The sequence below is a fragment of the Ornithorhynchus anatinus genome, chromosome 5, assembly GCF_004115215.2.
Source record: "Ornithorhynchus anatinus isolate Pmale09 chromosome 5, mOrnAna1.pri.v4, whole genome shotgun sequence".
Lineage (NCBI taxonomy): Eukaryota > Metazoa > Chordata > Mammalia > Monotremata > Ornithorhynchidae > Ornithorhynchus > Ornithorhynchus anatinus.
In genome coordinates, this window is record NC_041732.1 from 32,452,428 (window position 1) to 32,470,568 (window position 18,141).

At 50.1% G+C, this 18,141-nt stretch overlaps 1 protein-coding gene across 3 annotated transcripts in view; it reads left to right on the plus strand.

The window, feature by feature from the left end:
- Positions 1–18,141, plus strand: part of PEBP4 (phosphatidylethanolamine binding protein 4) — a 232,221-nt gene that overhangs the window by 3,592 nt on the left and 210,488 nt on the right. For all 3 annotated transcript variants that reach the window (XM_029066824.2, XM_029066826.2, XM_039912002.1), the window contains exon 2: positions 15,744–15,904. In XM_029066824.2, coding sequence (XP_028922657.1) covers positions 15,744–15,904 — 161 coding nt within the window. The remainder of the gene's footprint in view (positions 1–15,743; positions 15,905–18,141) is intronic.

An 18,141-nucleotide genomic window follows, 5' to 3' on the forward strand; every position in this document is an offset into this window, starting at 1 on the left:
TCACATTTCCGAGATGGTAACCATACGCACGCTCCACCAACTTGGACTTGGAGCCACTGTGTGGGTGGGAGGTCCGGGGATAGGCAGTAACCCCGGTGGGGGCCATGATGAGGTAAGTAGAGCCTGCATGGTGGCAGAGGAGGGCCGACGGATGGACAAATTACTTAAATCAAAAACTTAAAAAAGACAATAAAACTCTGCGGAGACTTTTTTAGGGGGCAGCAGAGGATGGTTAGAGGAGGGACACGCAAGCCCAGGGGTGCCATCGATAGCCCAGCAGGGAGGTCAGCAAGGAGCAAGCACCTCACCAGGCTGCCCATGCCCCGGGACAGGTTGGTAGTAGGGATAGGGGTGACGGGGGGGCGGGGGGTGACAGGGGGCAGTCGGGGAGGCCGGGTCCTTGAGGCAGAGAGATTGGCCGGACAGCATCTTGGCTGGTGGGGGCTTGTCTGTGGGTGGGTAGGGGGTTGAACGGCTGCGATGGGAACCCAGGGGCCTGGCTGGCAGATCTCACCCCTCCATGACTGAGGCAGCTCTGAATCCCGGCCAGGGACAGCCGCTTCAGCTTTGTCTACCGAGGAGATATGGACTTGGCCCCTGCAGGGGGAAGAGCTCCGAAGTCGGGGATGCCCAAGCTGGTTCAGAACTGGCCCAGCCCCCAGCCCCTTAAGGTGGGAACCGATGACTTTGTCCCCACTCTCGTCACCAGGGGCACAGCCAGATGGCAGAGATGACCCGGAACGAGGGACGAGGGATGGAGTGGGAACTGGAATGGATCAACAGTTCTGAATCAGCGGTCAGTCAATAGTAGTTACCGAGCGCTTGCTGTATGCAGAGCACTGAACTAAGCACTTGGGAGAGTACAATATAACAATAAACAGACACATTCCTTGCCCACAACACGCTTACGGATATTTGATTCAGGTCAGTAAGCTCAACCACCCCCAGATCCAGGCCCTCAAAACGAGTTGTTTCCCGGGACCCCCGGAACACAGACCAAGCAGGTCTGAGCCACCCCCAGCTCTGGCTTCCTAGAATCAAGCAGCTCCCTGCAGCTCTGCAGCTCCCGGCAGTTAAATAAGTTAAAAAAAACAAAAGCCAAACCTTTTTAGAGATTCCTTCTTTTATTTCAGGAGGTTTCGGGGGAGGAGGAGGTTGGTGGTACAGTTGTTATGGGAGGATAGGAAAGAGGAGGATCTTGTAATAACTAAAAATGGCTGCCGTTCCCATGACAGAAGCAAGTGGGGGCAGGGGGGACTCTGCACGGGGACAGTTCATTAAATCATTCATTCGTTCAATCACACTTATTAAGCACTAACTTTGTTCAGAGCACTATGCTAAACGCTTGGGAGAGTAAAATATAACAATAAACAGACACGGTCCCTGCCCCCATCAAGTTTATAATCTAGAGGGCCTCTGGTACAGGCCCCGTCTCAAATGTCCCAAGCGGCGGTCATCTCAGAAGGGTCAGGATGTCATTTATCTCCCCCACTGCATGCTTCCCTGAGGTGACCGCTCACCTCGCTTGCCAACTGAAACTGGCCAGGCCTCAGGCCTGTCAGCTTTGAATGTGACGCTCAAGGTCCCCAGAAGGAGCCATGTAGCCCAAGCCCTCTGCCAGCAGGGTCTAGATGCAGAGTTGTTGTTATGGTACGCAGTAAGCGCTTACTACGTGCCAGACACTGTTCTCAGCCGGGCGCTGTTCTCAGCGCTGGGGTAGATGCAAATTAATCAGGTTGGACATAGTCCCTGGCCCACACGGGGCTCAGAAGATAGGGTACTGAGAAGCAGCGTGGCTCAGTGGAAAGAGCGAGGGCTTAGGAGCCAGAGGTCGTGGGATCTAATCCCAGGCTCCGCCGCCTGTCAGCTGTGTGACTTTGGGCAAGTCACGTCGCTTCTCGGTGCCTCAGTTACCATATCTGTAAAATGGGGATGAAGACTGTGAGCCTCACGTGGGACAACCTGGTTAGCCCGAATCTATCTATCCGCTTAGAACAGTGCTCGGTACATAGTAAGCGCTTAACAAATACCAACGTTATTATTATTGTTATCTGGGAGTCAGAAGGACCTCGGTTTTCATTCCAGCTCTGCACTGGTCTGCTGTGTGACTTTGGGCAAGTCACTTAACTTCTCTGGGCTTCAGTTATTTCATTTGTAAATTGGGGATTAAGATTGTAAACCCCATGAGGGGGACAGACTGTGTTCAACCTGATTATCTCATATCTACCCCGGCACTTAGTAGAGTGCCTGGAACATAGCTCTGAACAAACACCACAAAAAAAAAAAAAAATCAGAGGGGTTGGGAGGTTATGCTTTAAAAACTTACGTGGGTGGGCAGAGAGTTGGGGGAGGAGAAGAAAGGGGGGATAGAGGCAGCAATTTACGGAGGTTCCCGGAGGGCTGAGCAAGTGTGGACTCTAGAGCATGGATTTCACTTCAGTTTCACGGCATTCCTCCGAGGAAAGAAGCCTCGGTGTCTTTCATCCTAAAGGTAGGGACCCTGCTCCGGGAAAAGACCATCCCAAAAGCTGCTGAACCTGGAATTCCGAAGGGCAGGGCTCCCTGTTATTAATCAACTACCATTCTCACTTGAACTGTTATGAGGATGGATGAGATCATGAGCCTCCCAGTTCCTGTGGGACTTCCACTTGGTAAATTCAGTCTCTTTGGAAGCTGAGTTAACTCTTTCAGGGCACTTTAGTCAAGTCGATCAACGAATTGAATTTACTGAGTGCTTACCCTTAGCAGAGCACTGTACTAAGCGCTTGGGAGAGTAAAATACGACAGATTTGGTAGACAGATTCCTTGCCCACTACAAGCTCACGGTCTAGAAGGGGAGACAGACATTAATATAAATACGTAAACTACGGATATGTACGTAAATGTTGTGGGACCGAGGGAGGGGTGAATAAAGGGAGCAAATCAGAGTGACGCTGAAGGGAGTAGGAGAAGAGGAAATGAGCTTTTAGGAATGGCACTGTGGTCCAGTGGAAAGTCTTACTGAAAGCACATCTCCTCCAGGAGGCCTTCCCTAAACCCTCCTTTCCTCTTCTCTCACTCCCTTCCGCATCACCCTGATTTGCTCCCTTTATTCATTCCCCTCCCAACACTGCACTTTTGTGCTCATCTGTAATTTATTTACTTATATTATTGTCTGTCTCCCCCTCTAGATGGTAAGCTCACTCCGGGCAGAGAATGTGTCTGTTACATTGTTATATTGTACTCTCCCAAGCAATTAGTACAGTGCGCTGCACAAAGTAAGCGTTGAATAAATACGATTGACTGACTGACTGACGTGGGCCCGGGAGTTGGGAGGTCCAGGTTCAAATTCTAGCTCTGCTACTAGGTTGCTTTGCGACCTTGGGCAAATCACTCCATCTCTCCATGCCTTAGTTTCCTCTTTTGTAAAATGGGGATACCCCTCTCAGGGTCACACCCGGAGAGTTTCCAGTACTCTACCAGCCTCGACTACAGGAGGGAGAGTCAGGCAGAGGCATATTGGCTCAGTGGAAAGAGCACGGGCTTTGGAGTCAGAGGTCATGGGTTCGAATCCCGGCTCGGCCACTCGTCAGCTGTGTGACTGTGGGCAAGTCACTTCACTTCCCTGTGCCTCAGTTCCCTCATCTGTAAAATGGGGATTAAGACTGTGAGCCCCACGTGGGACAATCTGATTCCCCTGTGTCTACCCCAGCGCTTAGAACAGTGCTCTGCACAGAGTAAGCGCTTAACAAATACCAACATTATTATTATATCCATCCCATTCCTAGCTTGGGCAGCGGCTAGAGAGTGGAAGACAAAATGCTGCAAGTCGAAACTCACCTGTGCCGGGCAGTAGCGGCTTGGGAGAAAATCAAGGGCGAAGACTCAAGTTTCCTGAGCAGTAGGAGGCAATGGTAAACCACTTCCATATTTTTACCACGAAAACCCTATGAATATATATCAGAACAATTGCAGATGGAGGTGGGTGTTCTGGGAGAGATGCGTCCACGGCGTCGTTATGGGTCCAAGACGACTCGATGGCATAAGACAAGAAAGCTGGGGATAAGAAACCTGCTCTTCCTACCTTTTAGATTTTGAGATAGTTGGCCTTTTTCATCCGATAGCATCTGTATTCTTTAAGCCTTTGGCTCCCATGCCTACCGAACTGGATAATGGGTCTAAACCAAAGCATCAGACCCGAGGTGCCACACTGATCCCTAAACCCTAATCTTCCTTGACAAGCGTCCGCTTGAGGGACGTGGTGACCAGCCTCAGGGGAAGCAGCGTAGCCTAATGGAAAGAACACGGGCCTGGGAGTCAGAAAGACCTGGGTTCTAATCCCGGTTCTGCCACTTGTTTGCTGTGTGACCTTGGGCAAGTCGTTTACCTTCCTCTGTGCTTAGGTTACATCATCTGTAAAATAGGGCTTAAGACTGTGAGCCCATGTGGGACATGGACCGTGTCCAACCTGATTAGCTTGAATCTACCCCAGTGCTTAATTCAGTGCCCGGAACGGAGGATGAGTGCTAAAGCCACTTACCTTCTCTGTGCCTCAGTTACCCCATCTGTAAAATGGGGATTGAGACCATGAGTGTCTTGTGGGACAGGGACTGTATCCAACCTGATTAGCTGCATGGCATAGTGGATGGAGCACGGGCCAGAGAGGAAGCCATGGGTTCTAATCCCGACTCCACCACTTGGGCAAGTCACTTCCCTTCTCTGTGCCTCAGTTACCTCAGCTGTAAATCGGGGATGGAGATCGTGAGCCCCATGTGGAACAGGGACTGTGCCCAACCTGATAAACTTATATCTACCCCTGTGCTTAGCACACTGCCTGTCACGTAGTAAGCACTTAACGAATACTATTATTATTACCCCAGTGCTTAGGACAGCGTGAGTGCTTCACAAATTCCATTTAAAAAAGGAAAAGGTTCTAAGACTCAGCTTCCTCCCCACTCACACTCTCTTCTTAAAACTCCTGTTTTCACCTGGGGAAGGCTGCGTGCCCAGCCCTGCCCTGCATCTGATCCTTGGGTGCAACTTGCCTCGGCATCTGCAGGAGTGCTGCCAGGCGTATCCAACCCACTCCTTCTAGCCTCGCCCTCTCCGCTCTCCGCCTGTGGTTAAGGACTTAATTATTTGGCTTGGTTCACTTCTCCAGCAGGGAGTGTGTCAGCAATTAGCCCCCAAACCAAAGAATGTTTAGTTGAGATTAGCGCATCTAATTGTCTGAGAGTGGCTCCCACTGTAGGGACTGTTTGTAACCTAGAGAGTGGGTGTGAAGAGCAATGTCTCTTTGATTTACCCAGAACCACCACTGATCAGTGAACCCAAATGGCCGAGCTGGCTCTTGGGGCGCAGTCTGAGTAGGAGGGAGAACGGCCATTTAACCCCCACTTTACAGATGAAGAAGCTGAGGCACAGAGAAGCTGACTGGCCAAGGTCACATGGCAGGCAGTTGGCAGAGATGGGATTAGAATCCAGGCCCTCTACTTCCAGACGGGTGTTCTTTCCACCAGGCCACGCTGCTTAGTCCAGAGGGGAAACTAGCCGAACTACCGGGCCACAGAGAAGTCTTAGCCGAGCCTGAATGTCCGAGTCACTGAGAACAAGCCACATTTTGGGGTTGGATTAGGAGAAAAACCCTTTCAACTCCTATCAAGCAGAAACGCCTCATCATCAGCATCAAGGCAGTCTGTTCTCTCCCCACAACCCAGCCTGCACATTTCGTTCCTCTAACACCATCTTACTCACTGGGCCTGGAGCTCATCTCTCTTGCCCTCGACTCCTTACTCACACCTTCCCTCCCGCCTGGAACTCCCTTCCAGGTCACATCTCGTAGAAGACCACTATCCCCGTCTTCAGAGCCTTCCGAAACCTCCTCTCCTCCCGGAAGCCTTCTCTGACTAATCTCTCATTCCCCACCCTATTTCCTGCCCTTCTGCAATCGACCGTGCCCTTGAGGCTGTGTGACTGTGGGCCAGTCACTTAACTTCTCTGTGCCTCAGTTACCTCATCTGTAAAGTGGGGATTAACCGTGAGCCTCGCGTGGGACCACCTGATGACCCCGTATCTCCCCCAGCGCTTAGAACAGTGCTCTGCACAGAGTAAGCGCTTAACAAATACCGACATTATTATCGAGGCTTTGTCTTTTAAGTACTTGGGTTTTCAACTCATCTCTCTCCCCGACAGGACTTAGGTACTTATCTTTATACTAACTTGCTCCCCTTATCTGTAATTTACTTTAATGTCACTCTCCTCCACTAGATTGGAAACTCCTTAATCGGTCTATTGTACTCTCCCAAACACTTAGTACAGCGTTCTGTACACACTGAGCGCTAGGTAAATACGACTGATTGATTGATTGATTGGAGTTTGGGAGTCAGTGACAGGAGATGAAGTCACTCTGCCAACTCCTCCATTTTCAATATTTTTTTTTACATGGTATTAAGTGCTTACTAGAGAAGCAGCGTGGCTCAGTGGAAAGAGCCCGGGCTTGGGAGTCAGAGGTCATGAGTTCGAATCCCAGCTCTGCCACTTGTCAGCTGTGTGACTGTGGGCGAGTCACTTCACTTCTCGGGGCCTCAGTTCCCTCATCTGTAAAATGGGGATGAAGACCGTGAGCCCCACGTGGGACGACCTGATCCCTCTGTGTCTACCCCGGCGCTTAGGACAGTGCTCTGCACACAGTAAGCGCTTAACAAATACCAACATTTGCTAGATGCCAGGCACTATCCTGAGCACTGGGACAGATACAAGCTAAGCGAGTTGGCCGTGGTCCGTGTCCCAAGTGGGGCTCATTACCCCATTTTAATTACCCCATATTCCAGATGAGGTAACCGAGGCGCAGAGTAGTGAAGTCACTTGCCCCAAATCACACAGCAGGCAGCGGAGCCCGGAACCCCTCGTCTTTCTGACTCCCAGGCTGGATTCCCTCCACTAGACCACGCTGCTTCTCCAAGATGGCTCAATGAGAGCCCTTCTGAGTAACTGCTCTGCTCCTCCCACCTCCCCCACCTTTATTTACCCACATATCCAAAACAAAGTTGTTTGATGTGACAAAGCATTTTGGGCTTTGGGCTAGCCTTGGGCTGAGTAGAGGAAGATGTAAAATGTTCCTGGGGATTTCATCAAGTGTCTAACGAGGAAGTGCCTGACCAGACTGGAAACTAATTGGCTTTCTGTAAAGTGGGAGCTGCCGTTCCGTTGGCACAACTCACTCATCCGCTGCCCATCATTTCAATCGGGAGTTTGTCTTCCTGGCCCAGTTTTCCCAGTTCCTGTTGCCTCAGGAGGTGATCCTGGTAATCCACGGCGTTCCGCATTTTTGTGACAGCTGCTCTCTGCACATCTCACTCATTATCCATTCACCCTCACAGGATTTGAGGCCGGGAGGGAATTCACAGAGGATTTAATAAAAAGGATCTTCCCTTGGGATCCGGTTCTACTTTGCCGGACAAGTGTTTTTAACCGCCCCGTGCCTCAGTTTCCCCATCCATCGACTGCTCTTCTCTTACCTCCCAGCTCCTGGGCGTGTTGTGAGCATGAATGAAACCAACTGAAAGACTGGTTTTGAGCTCCTCAGAGGAAGAGGGCAGAAATGCCAAACCACCGTCATTTCTTTCAGAGAGGAAACTGAGGCACAAACAGCCCATCCCGGGACTTCTGGGTCGCCGTGCACAAGCCGTAACTAACCCGAATTTCTGGCTCTGCCCCCAGGAAGGTGAAAGGTGGAAAGACGATGGTGGGAGGGCCAATGCAATAATTTCCCAGACTCCTCCGTTACCGTTCATTCAATAGTATTTATTGAGCGCTTACTATGTGCAGAGCACTGTACTAAGCGCTTGGAATGGACAAATCGGCAACAGATAGAGACAGACCCTGCCCTTTGATGCATCTCCTTCCTGCAGATGTTTAGACTGGGGCCCCGTCTTTCTGCTGTTTCTCCCAGGATTTGGTGGGGCCGTTCAGGCACGCATGCATGCGCGTGTGTATGTGTGTATGTGGGTGTGGGGGGGAGGGTGTCTTTCTCCTGTTCTCTCTCCCATATCTAATTCTGAAAGTTTTCTCTGATTTTCCCCTCCATTCTTTGTCCCTTCCAATCCCTTGGGCATGCTGGTGGGAAAAGGGTTCCCTTCCTTTTTTTTTTTTTTTTATGGTATTTGTTACCTGCGTACTCTGTGTCAAGCATTGTTCTATGCATTGGGGTCTATACAAGCTTATCAAGTTGGACATAGTCCCTGCCCCACATGGGGTTCACAGCCTAAGTAGGTATTGAGGGATTGAATCCCCATTTTACAGTTGGGGAAACTGAGGCACAGAGAAATGAAGTGACTTGCCCAAGGTCACACAGCAAACAATTGGTAGAGACAGGATTAGAACCCAGGTCCTCTGACTTCCAGACCAGTGCTCTTTCCACTGCTCAGTCGCTGAGAAGCAGCGTGGCTCAGTGGAAAGAGCCCGGGCTCGGGAGTCGGAGGTCGTGGGATCGAATCCCAGCCCTGCCACTTGTCAGCTGTGTGGCTGTGGGCGAGTCACTTCACTTCTCTGTGCCTCAGTTACCTCATCTGTAAAATGAGGATTAACTGTGAGCCTCACGTGGGACGACCCGATGATCCTGTATCTACCCCAGCGCTTAGAACAGTGCTCTGCACGTAGTAAGCGCTTAACAAATACCAACATTATTATTATTATTATTATTCATTCAATCGTATGTACTGAGCGCTTCCTGTGTACAGAGCACTGTACTAAGTGCTTGGAAAGTCCAATTCGGCAACAGATAGAGACAATCCCTACCCAACAACAGGCTCACAGTCTAGAAGGGGGGAGACAGGCAACAAAACAAAACAAGTAGACAGGCATCAATATCAAGAAATGAAATTATAGATATATACACATCATTAATCAAATAAATAGAATAATAAATATGTACATATAATAATAACGCCGGTATTTGTTAAGCACTTACTACGTGCAGAGCACCGTTCTAAGCGCTGGGGTGGATACAGGGTCATCGGGTCGTCCCACGTGAGGCTCACAGTGAATCCCCATTTGACAGATGAGGGAACTGAGGCCCAGAGAAGTGAAGTGACTCGCCCACAGTCACACAGCTGACAAGCGGCAGAGCCGGGATTCGAACCCATGACCGCCGCCTCCCAAGCCCGGGCTCTTTCCACTGAGCCACCCGGCTTCTCTCTCTCTCTATGTACACAAGTGCTGGGGGATGGGGGTAGAGCCGGGCGAGGGAGGGGAGAAGGAGCAGAGGAAAAGGGGAGCTCAGGCTGAGAAGGCCTCATGGAGGCCACGCTGCTTCTCATGCGGTCCGATTAGACCGTGAGGGCTTAGTCCAGTGCCCTGCACATAGTAAGCGCTCAATAAATACTATCGAATGAATGCGGTTTCAGATCCTTTTCCTCCCCGGTCCCTTCAGCTGCGGTGCTTACCATCCCTAAATCCTGCTTGCGTCTCTGGAGGGAGCGTCCCGTCCCGGGGCCTTCTCCAACCGCCTCGGCAACGACCAACGGTCAGCCCCCTCCCACTTGGGCTCCATTCCAACCCACCCCTCACTCCCCACCGCATGGCCCTTCTTCCTCCCAGCTCAGCTGCTCTCCCCGCTTCCTTCTCCTGCTTCTCGCCCTGCCCTTCCTCCTCCTCAAGCTCCGGTTCTGCTCTGGGTAAGGGTCAGGGACTGGGCCTCTGGGGGGGCAGGAATGAGAACAGAGGAGGCCAGTGGGGAATGTCCCAGAGAGGGAGAAGATCAAAAACACCAAAGGAAGGGAAAAGTGAAGCAGCGTGGCCCGGCGGAAAGACCCCAGGCCTGGGAGTCAAGGATCCTGAGTTCTAATCCTGGCTCTGCCTCTTGTTCGTTGTGTGACTCTGGGAACATCACTTAACTTCACTGTGCTTCCGTCTTCTCATCTGTAAAATGGGCATTCAAAACCTGTCCTCCCTCCCCCCTTAGACTGGGAGCCCCATGTGGGGAAGCAGCGTGGCTCAGCGGAAAGACCCCGGGCTTGGGAGTCGGAGGTCACGAGGTCGAATCCCGAGTCTGCCACTTGTCAGCCGTGTGACTGTGGGCAAGTCGCTTAACTTCTCTGGGCCTCAGTTACCTCATCTGTAAAATGGGGATTAGAAGTGTGTGAGCCCCACGTGGGACAACCTGATGACCTCGTATCTACCCGGCGCTTAGAACAGTGCTCTGCACAGAGTAAGCGCTTAACAAATACCAACATTATTATATAGGAAAGGGATTGAGTCTAACCTATCTTGTATGTATCCCGGTACTTAATTCAGTGCTTGGCACATAGTAAGCACTTAATAAATGCTATTATTATTATTAGAAATGTGATTTTAAAATATATCTCTTAGCAAGGTAAAGATGGGGACTTGACTGATCAAAACTCTCTCACCCCATCATTCATTAAATCGGTGGTGTTTATTGAGCGGTTACTATATACTAAGCGTCGCAAGAGTTCCCTCATCTGTCACGTGGGGATTGAGACTGTGAGCCCCACGTGAGACAAGGACTGGGTCCAACCCGATTAGCTTGGATCCACCCCAGTGCTTAAAACAGTGTTTGGCACACAGTAAGCACTTAACAAGTACCATCATCATTATTATTGCAACAGTGTTGTTAGGTTCCCTGTTTATAAGGAGTTTACAGTCTAGAAGTGGGGGAGAAGATATTAAAATCAATTAGAATATGTACTAAAGTGCTGAGGGTGGGGTGAATATCAAGTGTTTACAAGGTACAAACGAATCTTCAGGAATCTCACTGGCCCCCACAAAGACTATAAAAGCGGTTTTCTATATTTTTAAGATTTAGAACGTGTTTATCTGACTTCAGATGCCCTGGTCTTCCCCTCCGTAAACTGGGGAGGATGATCTGACTCTGCCGTGGGACTGGAGGAAGGAAAAAACTTGTGTCAGGGAAGTGCTTCAGAACTTCTTAGGTGAAAGAACTCTCGTGAACTGTTGAAACCTTGCCCGTTCATTTAATCCATCTTTTCATATGCAGTAGCTAGACTGCACTGTAATGTCTGGCCGTTACCTGCTGAAACACATTTGCGGCAAACTGAAAAATCAACCCGGAGCACAATGATCAGAAACAGGGAGGCTTTCTCGAAGCAGAGGTGTCATGCAGTTATGGAAGTGAAAAATAGAAGCACAGACCGCAGTTGATCCTGCAGGTAGTGACTTATAAGAATAGTAAGAAGAAAAAATATTAATAGTTGTGATATTTGTTCAGTGATTCCTATGTGTCAAGCACTGTGTGAAGCACGAAGGTAGATACATTACAATAAGGTCAGGCACAGTTCTGTCCCACGCCGGGGTCACAGTTTTGGGGGGAACAGGTATTTAATCCCCATTTTGTAGATGGAGGGAACTGAGGCACAGAGAAACCAAGCGACTCACCCAAAGTCACAAAGCTGGCAAATGGCAGAGCTGGGATTAGAATCCAGGTCCTTCTGACTCCGAGCCCTGCGTTCTTTCCTCTAGACCACTAAACAACCATCGCTAGCTAGAGCAATGTTTCTACAACACTTCTTTGCTCAAGCCGCCCTTTTCCAAAATTAGGTTAATAATGAAAGACGTTGGGAATGTGCCCGCTGAGGGAGAGTCACTGCAGCTGTCCTGGGAGCCCCGAATCACCATGGAGAAATGGGTGTAATTCGTGGTGTTTTTGGTGTGCAGAGAAAAGACACTTTGGCGTGGGTTGGGATGCAGGGTGCTGAAAGCCAACTGGAAGACAATAAGGTAACTAAGCAAATGCTATGCATTAAAAAATTACATTTGCAATGAAAATATTGATTATTTTCACAATTATTGAGTCCGTGTCAGAACAAGTGAAGTAAAATGTAAACTCCTTGTGCTCTCAGGGTGGAATTGACATTAGCTTCCAACTTGGTCTTTGCAGCCTCAGAACTCTTCTCCTGCACCAGGGTCACCTCTGAAAACAAAAGAAGGCCAAATCTGCTTCTACTGTATTCCATTTAAACCCAAACATAAATATTTAATGCGAAAATAAAAGCAACAAGCTTTCTTTTCCCTCTCCTAGATTCTCTTCATAAATATGGCATGAAGAATCGCCTCAGTCCCTGAAGCGAGCGAGAGAGAGAGAGAGCAAAGCTGAATGGAAGCTTTCTAATTTTTGTTGTAACCTAGAAATCTTGATTCAAATGAGGAAAATGTATTCAAAGGGAAAGAATAGGTCACTGGGTTTCCTTATTTGGAACAGGGAGGAAGCCAGTTGCATTCTAAACTCCATTTCCAAGAGTTGCAGGTGGAAGGAAGGGGAGGCAAGTTGGCGAGGGAGAAGTCAGCAGGCCCCGGTTCTGCAGCTGACTTTGGCTTTGGGGTGAACTTTATGGAGGGAGAAACTGACTCCTCTTCCGGTCTCCCTTCTCCCAAATGTCGCCATCGTCACTGGTGACTTTGCCCGCAATGTACTGAGTCCTGCAGCTAGACTGAAGGGACCCGGTCCCTGCCTTCCAGCGGCTCCCACTCTAAAGACTCTCTAATCGCCACCTGTTTGACTCAGCCGAGATCAGGACAGGAGCGACGTTGGGCATGTGTCTGCTGAGGGAGAGTCACTGCAGCTGACCTGGGAGCCCGGACTCACCAGGGAGAAACGGGTGCAATTCACGGCGTGATCGGGGCGGGTAGAAAAGACTCTTTGGCACTGGGTTGGGATGCAAGGTGCTGAAAGTCAGGAGAGATACCTAGGTTCAAATTCCAGTTCTGCCACTGGCCCGTTGGGCAAACCTGGGCAAGTCATTTAATCTCCCGACGTCGGTTTCCTCATCTCTAATATGGGGATATGGTTCGTGGTGCATCTCACGTGGCACTGAAACTGTGCCCAAGTGCTTAATAAGTCAGGAGATGATAAGAGCCCTCTTCAGTGAGCTCCAAGTATGCTCCATAGAGGATTTTCATTGCCATACAATGGTTTTGGGAGATGGAAGGGGTTGGGCAGGGATTCCTTTCCCCATTTTACGGATGTTGAAACAGAGACATCAAGAGCTGCAGGGACTAGTTCCATGGACACAGTGAGGCGACGGATGAACCGAGAAAAGAATCCGGGAAGGCTGACTCTAAGTCTGATGCAAACGGTCCGGGCCGCTGCCTCCCTGAGGGCGGAAGAGGACGGTTAGGAGAGCAGGGATGGACTGCTGTCTGGCATTGAGATTTGCCCCTGAGTCAGCTGGCTTTTAGGGCAGGAGGGATGTGACAGGGTGCCAGGGGTAGGTCTACCAGGGGAATCACTGTAGGCAGAGGGGGCTCTGATGACAGTCAGAGTATGATCCAGAAAGGAAAGGAGGGAGAGGAAAGGGGACAGCCCTGTGGGGGAAGTGAACGGAGTGGGAGTGTGGTCCAACTTGGGCCCCAAAGAAGCTCAGGCATAGATAACACTTTCTGGGCAGCTGAGACAGGGGCGATTCATTTCCTCATTGTGGTGCAAAGCCAGGATAGTGCGTTCCCCTTCCAGGAACAGTTTGGTTCTGACTCTTTGACCAGAACTGTATTTTGGCCGAGGAGTGAGCACTGCTCTGCTACAGATGTCTCCCTGTCAGCCCCTGGTCCTCTTGGCCTGATGTGCCACGAGCACCTACTTAGACCAGGGTCTGTGCCCCCAAATCTTCCTCCTCACGCTGCTCCCTGGCACCCTCTGCCCAGAGATTCTGCACACATTGATGAGTACCAGGGGCTGAAAGTGACCCTAAGAGGGGGAGCTCTGACACACTCAAATTTGTTCTGCCAAAGCTGCTTTATGGGCTTTGGAGTCAGGGCTCATGAGTTCGAATCCCAGCTCTGCCACTTGTCAGCTGTGTGACTGTGGGCAAGTCACTTAACTTCTCTGTGCCTCAGTTCCCTCATCTGTAAAATGGGGATTAAGACTGTGAGCCCCACGTGGGACAGCCTGATTCCCCTGTGTCTACCCCAGCGCTTAGAACAGTGCTCTGCACATAGTAAGCGCTTAACAAATACCAACATTATTATTATTATTATGTGGGGGTCGGGATAAGAAAAGCTGTCATGGAGCGGCCAAGCCACCGGAAGACCACCAAGCTCCAGGAAGTGTCTTCAGGATGTACCAGGAACTCTGAGCCCCGGAGCATGAGGTGGGCTCTCTTGTTGATCAGGCAAGTGCAGTGGGAAATCAATCGATCAATCAATCACAAACATTTATTGAGGACCTACTGTGTGCAGACCGTAGTTCTAAGTGCTGAGGAGAGTATGACCTAGTGGAGAGGGCACGGGACCAGGAGTCAGGAGAGAGACCTAGGTTCAAATTCCAGTCCTGTCACTGGCCTGTTGGGCAAACTTGGGCAAGTCATTAAGTCTCTCCACCTCAGTTTCCTCATCTCTAATATGGGGATATGATTCGTGGTGCACCTCATGTGGCACCGAAACTGTGCTCAAGTGTTTAATAAATGCCATAGTAATAATACAATAGAGTTAGAAGGTACAGTCCTTTACCCTCAAGGAGTTTACAATCTTTTTAATGGTATTTGTTAAGCGCTTACTATGTGCCAGGCACTGAACTTAGCTCTAGAAGGTTGGATACCATCCATGTCCCACGTGGGGCTCCCAGTCTTAATCCCCATTTTGCAGATGAGGTAACGGAGGTTCAGAGAAGTGAAGTGATTTGCCCAAGGTCACACAGCAGACAAGTGGCAGAGTCAGGAGTAGTACCCAGGTCCTTTTAACTCCCAGGCTCATGCTCTATCCACTAGGCCATGCTGCCAAGTGATCCAAGCACAGAACCATTTCCCAAAAGGAGGAAACGAGAACAGAAAGATGACTACGTACAGAAATGCTTCAGGTGGTCGTGAAGGTGTAAGTTTGGGGATGGCTCAAAAGAGCTGAGGTGGGAGAGTATGACCTGAGGATGCCTCCTGGAGCAAGTAAGATTTCAGAAGGGCTTAGAAGGTGGGGCAAATTGTGGCCAGCAGATTTGAAGGGGAGGGAAGCTCCAGATAACAGGGAAGGTGTGAGCAAGGGGTGTGAGGTGGAAGAGACCAGAACTGTGAGAAGGTTAGCTTGGTAAGAACAAAGCCTGTGAGCTGAGGATTTGTGGGAGGAGCAGCCTCAAAGTCGATGATCCGGAGTTTCTGTTCGCTTCAGAGAAGAATGGGTAACAAGCAAAGTTTTCAGAGGAGAAATGTATGGGATAATTTTTTAGAAACTAGATCCAGGCAGCAGAGTGAAGTGAGGAAAGGAGAGAGTCTGGAGGCAGGGAGAACGATGAGGAGGCTGATACAGTAGCGTAGTAGAGACAAAGCAAATGCCTGGACCAAGCAAACCAGAGGAACCACCCTCCCCTCACCCCTCTCCGCCCCAGGCTTCAGCCGTTGAACCCACAAAAGGGAGGGGGGCAGGAAGGAGAGGTTATGTAAAAGCATCTGCTTCGCCGCTCGCTGTCTGGACTGGCAACAGTCAGACTTAGCAACGGCAAACCCCAGAGAAGCCAGCCAAGCCCACCTCCAGCAGGGGTGGTGTAACAGCCAGCAGCCACATGCCAGATCCGGGTTGGAGAAGACCCAGCCCAGGGCGGAGGAGTTGGTTTTGCAGAAGCCGAGCTTCTGGGAAGCAGATTGGCTGCCCCTGCCCATTCCACCGGCCTACTCCCTGCGGGGAGGTGGGGTGTGTTGGGGGGGGGGGGGTGCTCCATCCCACCTGAGCCAGCCCCCAGCTAGCTCTCCACATAAGGGAGGACTTGCAGAGGTGACCTGAAGCTGTGAGTAGCTGCTCTCTTCTAGGTCAGGATGAAGTTTTCAGCCGCGGGGCCAGCAGGGGCTACTCTGTTCCTGGGGCTGGCAGCCCTGATCTCCAGCCAAGGAGGGGAGGAGCTGGACCTGGAGTTGGATATGGGGACCTGCGTGATGGATCCCGTGGTTGGTGAGGATGCGGCTTTCTGCAGGTGAGGCGCTCTTGTTCTCGTCGGAACTTACTCGCTACACTTCGATCTCATTTATCCTGCCGACAACCCCTTGCCCACATCCTCCCGCTGGCCGGGAAATCCTTCCGCCTACATAAACAGCAGACCACCGCTCTCCCCTCCTTCAAAGCCTTATTTAAATCACATCTCCTCCAAGGGGCCTTGGTTTGTTTATTTTTTTTATGGTACTAGTTAAGGGCTTACTATGTGTCAAACACAGTTCTAAGGCTGCTTCCCTCCCCCAACTAAGCCCTCATTTCCCCTACTCCCTATGCTTACCTTTGCACTTCGATCTGTACCCTTTAAGAACTTGATATGCGTCCCACACTCAGCCCTACAGCACTTATATACCTACTTGTAATGTGTTTATTTAGAGTTATGTCTGTCTCCCTCTTTAGACTCTAAGCTCCTTGTGGGTGGGGGACATGTCTACCAACTCTGTTTTATTGTATTATTATTCTTATGGAACTTGTTTTGACACTTGTTAAGTGCTCAATGTGTACTAAGTCCCACCAGGGACTCACAGTCTAAGTAGGAGGGAGTAGGTTGCCCATCCAACCACCTGTGCCTCAGATGGAAACTCCCCACCATTGGCTTTAAAGCATTCAATCACCTTGCCCCCTCCTAGCTCACCTCGCTACCCTCCTACTACAACCCGGTCCTCACACTTCGCTCCTCTAATGCCGACCTACTCACTGTACCTCATTCTCATCTATCTCGCCGCCACCTGTTACCCGCGTCCTGCCTCCGGCCTGAAACGCCCTCCCCCTTGATACACGACAGATCACCATTCTCTCCACTTTCAAAGCCTCATTACGTCTCTTTCAAGAGGCCTTCCCTAAGTCCCCATTTCCCCTTATCCCATTCCCTTCTGCATCCCTCTCGCTACTAGGATTTGCACCCTTTTTTACCTCTCACTCAGTCCTGTAGCACTTATGTGCATATCCATGATTTAATGTACTTGTATTAATGTCTGTCTCCTGCGCTAGATTTTAACCTCGTTATGGGCAGGGAACACGTCTACCAACTGTGTTATGATGTACTCTCCCAAGTGCTTAGTGCTCTGCATAAAGTAAGCACTCAGTAAACATGTTTGGTTGATTGACTGGCAGGATTGAAATCTTACTTGCTCCAGGAGGCATCCTCAGGTCATACTCTCCCACCTCAGCTCTTTTGAACCATCCCCAAACTTACACCTTCACGACTACCTGAAGCATTTCTGTACGTAGTCATCTTTCTGTTCTCGTTTCCTCCTTTTGGGAAATGGTTCTGTGCTTGGATCACTTGGCAGCATGGCCTAGTGGATAGAGCATGAGTCTGGGAGTTGGAAGGACCTGGGTACCCCTTTTTACAGATGAGGGAACTGAGGCATAGCGTAGGGCTTTTAGTATAGGGCTCTGCAGACAGTAAGCGCTCAATAAATACCATTGATTGATTGACTGATGGAGAGGGTGACTCATTTTTCCATTCCAGGTGGGGATCAGAGCATCACAATTCCTCCTTGAGATTCCGGCGGAGATTTCTTTCATGGGGAACCCTTAGAGATTTTAGCTGACAGACGCTTAATCATTAGGGAGGGTATTAGCTCACTGTGGGGAGGGAACGTTTCTACCAACTCTGTTGTACTGTACTCTCCCAAGCAGTTAGTGGAGCACTCTGCACACAGTAAGCACTCCATAAATACTATTAATTGACTGATTGATAAAGGGTGTTCAGGGCAACACCATCACATGGTTCCACCAAGAATCCCGTTATCACTAGGAGACAGAAGAGTTGACAGACCAACTATTAGCGGATGAACTCAGACTAAGTAGGGGTGGAGAAGTGGGGAGATCCAGGAGAGCCAAAAACAGGGACGGTGTTGGGGGGGGGGAGAGAGAAAGAGAGCCACAGAGAGAGCCAGAGAAAGAGAGATAGCCAGAGAGAGAGGAGGGGAGGGAGGGAGAAAGAGCAAGAGAAAGAAAGAGATAGAGAGAAAAAGGGCGGGGGAGAGATGGAGAGAGAAAGAGAGTGCCCTGTGATTAAGGTTAGGAGAAGGAAAGGAGTTGACTGTCCATCAATCAATCAATAGCACTGATTGAATGCTTACTGTGTGCAGGGCACTGTACTAAGCACTCAAGAGAATACAACACTAGAACACTGGCATAACGCGATCCCTGCCCACAAGGAGTTTATAGTTTAGAACTCCACCCATTTCTTCCTCCCACTTCTTCCACGGT